This window comes from Arachis ipaensis, chromosome B08 (genome assembly GCF_000816755.2).
Source record: "Arachis ipaensis cultivar K30076 chromosome B08, Araip1.1, whole genome shotgun sequence".
Classification (NCBI taxonomy): domain Eukaryota; kingdom Viridiplantae; phylum Streptophyta; class Magnoliopsida; order Fabales; family Fabaceae; genus Arachis; species Arachis ipaensis.
Window position 1 is genome coordinate 121,250,796 of NC_029792.2, and position 9,365 is coordinate 121,260,160.

The window sequence follows — 9,365 nt, forward strand, 5'->3', positions numbered from 1 at the left end:
ATCTATCAAACAATAGATAGCCGTGGTTTCATCTCCGATGTGGAGAGCTCCCCGCGTTCCAGGCTGGCTCCAATCCCAGGTGGACGCTCTCCTCCAGCGTGGCAACCTCACCTCAACGCGCATGTGCTTCCCTCTGTTTTCGCCGCTCAGCTGTCTCTTCTCGCTATTCATTGACGCAAGCTCCCTTTCTTCACGGATTTGGTTGAACATGTAATGATCAATTCTAACCCTAGATCCCTGGTCTCCTCTTAATTTTCTTTCCTCTGTCCTACGTTGTTTACAGACTGTTTTTTGGGATTCTGCTTCTCCACCGTTCATCGAAGGTTAGAAATTTTGCCATAGAATCTCAAATTGAAGCTCTCCAATAAATCAATCAACTACATTTTTCTGGGCCTTTTAGTTCCAAACATGTTTTCCTCTTCATCCTGTTTCTTTTCCTTCATTGTGTATCCTATCTTACATGGTTATTGTAGATTTTAATGTCTAGGATTTATGGATCTACTATTTTGCAAATTGTGTATCTGTTTTGGTGAATTTTTGGATTCATGTTCTTCATGTAAGATCCTAGATTTTAGAAAATAAATAATAAATTAGTTATGTTTATATGTATGATTTTATCTTTAGAAATATTACGAGACTTTAAAATTTAAATTAATTCGATTTTATATAAATTTCAATTATAATTAGATACTTTTGATTTACTGAAATTAATGGTTCTTGCTAAATTAAAATTCAAAGTTTTAGTAATTGGAAATAAAAGAGAGTTTAATTTTAAATTAAAACTCTCTTCAAACCCTAAATTCTCAATCCTAATTTCTAATTCACTAATCTTAATCCTAATTTCTAAAGTACACACACGTAACCCCTCCCTCTACCACCTGTTCATTCTGCAATACGCCACGCTTAGCCTTCCTCACCGCCAATCCCTCATCCCATATACACCCAAGTCCCAACACACAGCACAAACAACAAATAAACAAGTACATGCACTGATGCACAGATACATATACAAAGAGAGAGACCCGAGAGAGCAGCAGAGCCCGGGAAGAGAGAAGAGAGGAGGGGCGACGCCAACGGAAGGGAAGCTTGCCGCCATACCATCACATCACCGAACCGCCACTGATAGGGTTTGGTTCCATCAGGTCCTGCCGCCGCCAAGGGTTCCATTTCCGGTTAGATCCTCCGTCGTTGATTCTGCCCGGACCACCGCCGTTGCTGGAAACCACCCCTGGAGCCGACCGCCAACACCATCAAAATCCTCCAATTTCACCCCTGTACCATTATGGCTTGCCGCTGCAGTTTCTGTTTTGGGGTGAGCTGCCACCAACAGCGCCACTTTCAGTCTGATTCCAATTCCATAATTCATAAATCTGTAATGTTCTACCCTTAATTCTGCTACATTTTATTCATGTCTGCATTCTTATTTTAATTTCATTAGTAAGCATATCTGTTTTAGTATCGCTGAGTTCTGTTGGAAATTGTCGCTGCTGCGAGCATAGTCGGGGTTGATGCCATTGCTGCCGTTCCGGATGGTATGGGAGATGCCGTTGCTGCTGTGAGCTCAGATTAAGTGAAATTGTCGCATTTAATCCCTAAGTTCAGTTAATCGAGGTAGGGGATTTATTTTAAAATTAATTGTTTTAATCTATGAATGCCAATGAAGTTTAACGAGTAATTGCGAATAATTTAAAAATGTTTTAGGTGACTAATTGATAGGAATAAGCTTGGTTTGAGATTGTAAAAATTGTGATTTGTTTGGTATTGAGATGAAGTTTTGGTGTTATAATTAGTTTATTGAGTTTAGGTCATGGCTGAGAATGTGACTGGTTTTGTTGTTATGAGTGATTAATTGATAAGATTAGTTTTGGTTTGAGGTTGTGATTGATATTAGTTTTCTGATTTTGATGGAGTTGTTGAAATCCTGATTTTGTGTGATTGTGATGAATTGGTTGAGTTGTGGCTGGGAAATGTGATTAAATTAGTGTTACTTGTTAAATTGAAATATGATGAGTTAATTATTGAAGAAATTGTCGCATTGATAACCGCTGAATGGAGTTGGATTTGAGTTTGGTTTGGGAAGTTATGAATCTGAGGGAGCCCACATGGGTGGTTGGGTGGTGAAGTTCAATTTTAAGAGGAGATGCTGTCCAATTTTTTGTAAAAATGCATGAAAAGTGATTTCATTTTAAAAATTTGATTTATAAGCTTATTTTGAGGAATTATTGATTTGGTTTATTAATAATGATTGGTTTGACCCAATAATACAAGATTTGAAAGGTCTGAATTTTATTAAAATAAAAAGTGACTTAGCTTCAAAGAAAACGTTTTAATTACTGAAAATTATTTGATTTCGATTTTTTTACAGAAAGTCTTGTTTTCAGTTTGATTTATTAAGAAAGTATAAAGTTTTACATTTAGTTTTTGAGAATAGATTTTGTTTCAAGTTATGATTTGAGTTGGGTTGGTTAAGAGAAAGAAGAAAAGAGGAAAGAGAACACGACACACGTATGATTATAAAATGAATAAAAGGTCACGAGAGGGTGACGGAAAGTAACTAGTTAGGGTGCTGATGTGAAAATGTTAAGCCGTGAGCTTTATCTATGAATGGTTGTGCGGGGATTCCCGTGTGTATGGAATGGCTTCCAGGAGAAAGTGGCACATGCTTCAGCTGGAGAATCAGCGCCTGCAAGTACTTGCAGAGGTCATGTTCGGCATACTTCAGCTGGAGAATCAGCGCCTGCAAGAAGTAGAAACTTGTAGAGGTTATGCCGCCGGAATGTCTTATCTGACTTGCGAGTCGGATTGCGTCGGGTGCGGGTCGAAACTGAATAATGAGCTCATTACCTGCGATAGGACTAGACATGCATCATCTTTGTTCGCACATTTGCATTTGGCTGTGTTTGGTTGTATTACTTCTCTGTGATAGTGCTGTTTGACTTGTTTGTGTATTGGTTTGGATCTCTTACTTGTGCTGTTGGTTCAGAGATGCATTGAGGTGTAATGTTGTGGTTGAGAAATGATTGTGGCTGAGAGATGGTTAATATGACTAATTTTGTGATTAAAATCTGTTTTGAGTTTAGAAATTTAAAGAAAAGTAATTAATTATCTAAAAGTATTTTCAGGGATTTGTTAAAATAGTCTTTATTGAGTAAAGTTAATTATTTGTATTTTATTTCATTACTTTTACGGCATTTTCATTCCCTACTGAGAACGTGTGGTTTGTTCTCACCCTAAAATCTTCTACCCTTTCAGTGCCACAAGTCCGAAGACTCCATTTGAAGCTGTGGGCGATTATTAATTTTTTTTAGTTAAGTTTATGTGTTGAGTTGCTTTCATAAAATTTCCTCGCCTTTGTTATTTAAGATTTTAGTTTATACAAAGGGATAGTAATTGTATCTGAGTTTCATTTGAATTATTTTGTATAATATTTATTTTTATTAATAATTTTGTGATTATTATTATTTGGTGATCTTTGATATATGTTTTTGATTGATAGAAGCAAACTTTTCCGGCATTTTTTATAAAACTAAAACACGATATCGAAGTAAAGGCTCAATATTAAATATTAAATAGGGAAAACAGGTTAGTAATTCCTTACTTTTGTACAATCATGACGCCCTAAAAGTTAGGGTGTTACACTTCACTTCATTCTTTGTAAGTTGCTGTTAATATGTGATTTGGGTTCATCATCTTCATTTCATCTTCTTCATTTTCTTTTTGATGTTAATTTGATTATGGTTTCTCCTTTTTGCTAGCTGTTAAATTGTTTGTTGCATGTGGTTTGTGCATTTTATAAATTTTTGGGGTTTTCACTTCATTCGTTGGAATTTCCTGTTAATTTGATTATGGTTTCTCCTTTTGCTAGCTGTTGCCACTCTCGCCTTCCTGCCTCGATCTTCTCTGTGGGTGTTGTGATCCCGATTCTTCCATCTCCACCGTGTGACCTGTCTTTCTGTCCTTTTTCTCGGTTTCTCTCTGCACGGTGTTGGTGTCACTCTGAAATCCTGGATCTTCAACCCAGTTTTCTTTATCCCCATCCAGTTCGTGTTTCTGGATCCTTTCTTGGATTATCCCAGTTTTCTCTATATGGGTACATTGTGCATCTAGGTGTCCGTCTTCCATCGACGTTTTCTGTCCCGAACGACCCCTCAGAACAGTATTGGTATCATCATCGTGTTTTCTATGATTTGCTTGATTTTGTTTCAAATAAATGCTAATTTACTAATTTTTATACTGTAATCTGTTGGTAGATGAAGATGTATAAGAGATCAATTGAGAATGGGGTTGAAAAGAAAGTTATCGATGAGAAAAAAAGTGATTAGTTGATATTGAATTAGTGTGGGTTGGTCTCAAATTTATCTTTTTTTGTGTGTAGCTTTTACTTTGTTTTTCAGCGTTCTTGGAGTTCCAGCTGAATTCTTCTCCATGATTGATAAAAGTTTGTAGCTTTTATTTTATTTTTATCTAGCTCAATCTTGATAAATTTGGTACTTAAAGGGGTGTTTTCATTTACACTGGTATGTGATCAACTGAGATTTGTGTTGGAACTATTCCAAAATCCAAAGGGCATTGTGTTTGAATTTGGATGGCTTGATTTGTTGGTTTGTTACCTTTTGGATTGATGCTTTTTTTTCTTCTGATTGTTAGTTAATTATGTGTTTTGAGAATCAATTTTATGCTTATTAGTTTGTAGGAATTCATCATTAACATTAATTAAAGCTATGTTAGTACATTTTCTAAGTTCTTCTTATGATTTGATACATGATAAATAGATCACTCCCAATTTGGATTGCAGAATAGTTCAAGTACTGCTAGAGGATGGGAACGAACGAATGGCACATCGAAAGAAGATCTAGCTTTGAAACTGAGTCGACTTCCATCGACGTTTTTTGTCCCAAACGACCCCTCAGAACAGTATTGTATCATCATCGTGTTTTCTATGATTTGTTTGATTTTGTTTCAAATAAATGTTCATTTACTAATTTTTATACTGTAATCTGTTGGTAGATGAAGATGTATAAGAGATCAATTGAGAATGTTGCTGGTTTTGGATCTGAAAAAGCATGTAGGAAGCTGTTTGGACTCTGTGATGTTAAACATCACAAGTCAACCGATTTACTCATGCACCAACAATCATAATTTTGAGCTGATTCTTTGTCTAATGGGGTCTTCTCTTTTGCATCCTTGTCTATGGTTAGCTATGATTATTTTGGAATACAGCCATCACAACTCAATTCTGTCACCTATTTGAATATTATTGCATAGTCATTACCTTTTAACTAACTTTTTCTGCAATGAAGATATTCAAATGATCTGAATTTTCTCTAGCAATATATTTGTTCTACTATGTATATGCTAGACAGCATTTTCAGTGTATAGAATCCGACCTTAGTGGAATCAAGATAGTATGTTCATACCATTGTCAAATAATTGTAATGTTTGGAAATTTATACATGTCAGATTGGTTACTGTATTTTTATTGTATGGCAGTGCTAGGGGTCGCCTTCTTGTTCTTTGCCTTGATCATGTGCAAAATTCAGATAGTGGTTCAATGACATTATGTTCAAAAGCAAGATCATCATCTCTACGAACTTCACCATTTCAATTGTTACATATGCTCCTAAACAGTTATAAGGCAGCAGCCCCGATGATAATAGTTCCGATGGGATCAAACTAGATGAAAATGAAGTATGGCAGTTCCGGTTTGCTTATGGCAATACATGGCAGGGAATGGTACTTGCAATCTGTCCTTATCTTGATCGTTACTTCCTGGCATCAGCTGGCAATACTGTAATTCATGAATCTTGCCCCTTTTGTCCATTTATTCTGTCACTTGCACACTGCCACCCCATCCTTTCTCAAGATTTTCTTTTCATTCAGTTGTATTTATGTTCTTATATAATCTACTCATTAAGATATTTTCTTGAATGCAGTTTTATGTTTGTGATTTCCCAAATGACAATCCCCAAAGAGTGAGAAAGTTTGTGCAGGGAAGGACACGTTTCTTGGTAACATCATTGACTGTACATTTCACTAGAATCGCTGTTGGTGATTGTCGTGATGGTGTCAGCTTCGACATAATGAAAATTTGTTACCTGAGTCTTCTTAAAAATTTGATCAGAGTCTCGTGCTGATAACGTGTTGTGAAATAAAAGATATATAATAGAGATGTATAAATAGAAGACTCTAGTATTAAAATAATTAGCCCAATAATAATTTATATATATATAATAATATTATATGTTGTAATGTGTATATATATACAAAAATAAGGAAAAGTATTAAAAATAAAGAGAGAGAGATTTTGTATTTGTATTATTGCTTGTGTGTAATTGTTAGAGGCTTAAGCCTCTATTTATACACGTACATTAGGTAACTTTTTCAACATCATATTAAATGAAGTCATTCTTGAGAAACTATATATCATGGAAAATGGTCATCCACGTAAGGTATGATAAAGTATTCTTATAATCACAACACTCCCCCTTGGATGACCATTTAGGATTATGCCTCGTTAAAACCTTACTAAAGAAAACCCAATGGGAAAAAAAGGATCCATAGGGATAAAACAAACCCATATCAACCGTCCCATGAAGATATCGAAAGATTTGTTTGATTCCACTCCAATGTCTTCTGGTTGGAGAGGAACTATATCTTGCTAGTAAATTGCTAGTAAATTCACAGCAAATGATATGTCAGGTCGCGTATTATTAGCAAGATACATTAGCGCTCCAATGGCACTAAGATATGGTACTTCAGGACCAAGGATATCTTCATTTTCCTCTTTAGGACGGAATTGATCCTTTTTCACATCTAAAGATCTTACAATCATTGGGGTACTTAATGGATGTGACTTATCCATGTAAAATCTTTTCAAGATCTTTTCTGTGTATGTTGTTTGATGAATAAAGATCCCGTCTTTTATATGCTTGATCTGCAGGCCGAGACAAAACTTAGTCTTTCCAAGATCTTTCATCTCAAACTCTTCCTTTAAAATTTTTATAATTGTTGGAATCTCTTCAGGAGTCCCAATGATATTTAAATCATCAACGTACACAGCAATTATAATGAATCCAGAAGCAGTTTTCTTTATGAAAACACACGGGCATATATCATCATTCTTGAAACCGTTTTTGGCCAGATACTCAGTAAGACGATTATACCACATTCGTCCAGATTGCTTTAGACCATATAAATACTTTATTTTTTATGGACTATTTTTAACTTTTCTTTTTTTACACATATATTTCCTATGAGTTTGTTAGGGTGCTACTTAACAGTGGAGTATCGAAACATTGGAAGTTTATTGTTAAGTACTCAGATATTACTAAAATCTTTGCCATGCATGTCTTGAAAAGTAAAGACAAGAAACGAGTACAAAATTAGTCCTAAATGGAAAGATTTTGTGAGAATGTATAAACTTAGAGCTGGATATTTATATGTATTTAAGAGGGTTTCGAAAGAAGATTATCTAATTCAGGTTTTCGTGATTAGAAAGTTTTCGTGATTAGAAAGTAATTATTCAGCTGTTTGGAGACTTTCTTGTGTTAGGTTTGGGATATGTATTCTATTTTGGACCCTAGGTGTTTCATGATCTAAAATTCAAAGTATGTATGGGATGTGAACTTCTTGGTTAAATTATGTATTTTTTGATATCAGATGTGAACAATTGCTGTAAGCAAATATCTATTATTTGGTTATCTTTTTTCTTTTTGTGTTAACAATCAAATTAATATGCTGTTTTTTTTAATTATAGTGTTAATTAACATCCACAGTTGACTTTAATATGGTGTTACTTTTTTGTTTTGTTTTTCTTAATAAAAAACAAAACAAAAAAATTATCAAACTTAAAACACACCATAACTTATATTAATATCTAGATAATAAAAAAAGGTAACACCATATCAAAGTAAATTCATAAGATATAACAGGATGTTAATTAACATTATAATTAAAAAAATAAGTATATTAATTTGATTGTTAACACACAAAAAAAAAAGATAACCAAATAGTAGATATTTGCTTATAGTAATTGTTCACATCTGATATAAAAAAATACATAGGTTAACCAAGAAGTTCACATCCTATACATATTTTGAATTTTAGATCATGAAGCACGTAGAGTCCAAAATAGAATACATATTCCAAACCTAACACAAAAAAGTCTCCAAGCAGTTGAATAATTACTTTCTAATCACAGAAACTTGAATTAGATGATCTTCTTTCGAGACCCTCCTAAATACACATAAATATCCAATTCTAAGTTTATACATTTTCACAAGATTTTTTCATTTAGGACCAATTTTGTAATCTCGTTTCCTGCCTTTACTTTTCAAGACATGCATTGCAAAGGTTTTAGTAATGTCTGAGTCCTTAACAATAAACTTCCAATTCTCGACGGTTAAGTAGCAACCTAGCAAACTCATAGGGAATATACTGTGTAAAAAAGAAAAAGTTAGAAATAGTCCATAAAAAATAAAGTAATCAATAAGTATTAAACAATAATTATACAAGTCGATCAACTTTCACATCATACTTAGTCAACCTCTTACTGTGATGTCCAACAACATATCTATGTATTTCAATGTTAATTTATAGGGAAAATATAAGAAAACTAAACTTGATAACAATGAAAAATGTAATAAGGTTATACAGAATGTTGTGAAATGAAAATTGATTCTTGACATCAATACACTTTAAATGTGACAAAACTTATCAACCAATTAGATTATATCAAGAGTGACAAAATCAAAAACAAATGTAACACCAATCTAATATTAAACCAGAAAAAATTAACATATTTTCTTTTTTTGTTATTGATCTCTTCTTGACAGTAGTTTCATTGGAATTGTTCTTCCCAATTCTTTGCACAGCAGAAAGTATAATTAACAACAAAAAAATGAACAAATTAAAAAATAATAAAAAAACAGATAGACAATAGTAAAAGCAACTAATAACATTATATTACACAATGAATTATAGATATATTTTCAAAAAAAAATATGTTAATAAATACAGTAATTGAAATATAAGATGTATAAAACTAACAATAATTAAGAATAAAAAAACTTTTCATATTCCCATGGATCCCATTATCTTCTATATCATATGCAACATCATCCAATCCATTTCTCTTTTACTTTTAATAAAGATATACCAATAATATCTTTAACACAGTGAAATGCATAAAAATCCATATAGAACGGATTATTTCGCCTATCCCCAGGAGCCACAAAAAATATGTCACTTGTGACATACATTAAACCGTTCTCTTTTACTTTTAATAAAGATATACCAATAATATCTTTAACACAGTGAAATGCATAAAAATCCATATAGAACGGATTATTTCGCCTATCCCCAGG

General features: G+C 33.4%; 1 protein-coding gene across 13 annotated transcripts; it reads left to right on the plus strand.

The window, feature by feature from the left end:
- Positions 1 to 6,074, plus strand: LOC107613792. Of its 13 annotated transcripts, XR_002353002.1 has the most exons (8): positions 854 to 1,372; positions 1,457 to 1,611; positions 3,253 to 3,307; positions 3,866 to 4,162; positions 4,251 to 4,914; positions 5,008 to 5,193; positions 5,491 to 5,790; positions 5,934 to 6,074. XR_002353002.1 is itself a non-coding variant. In XM_021109918.1 (4 exons), the coding sequence occupies exons 1-3, from the start codon at positions 38 to 40 to the stop codon at positions 5,675 to 5,677; spliced, it is 657 nt and encodes a 218-aa protein (XP_020965577.1). In that variant the 5' UTR covers positions 1 to 37; the 3' UTR covers positions 5,678 to 5,790; positions 5,934 to 6,074. The 13 variants fall into 13 exon arrangements, 3 of the variants coding, with proteins under 3 accessions (XP_020965577.1, XP_020965576.1, XP_020965575.1); XR_002353004.1 differs by lacking the exon at positions 3,253 to 3,307 and having other exon boundaries at positions 1,439 to 1,611; XR_002353001.1 differs by lacking the exon at positions 3,253 to 3,307 and having other exon boundaries at positions 855 to 1,372.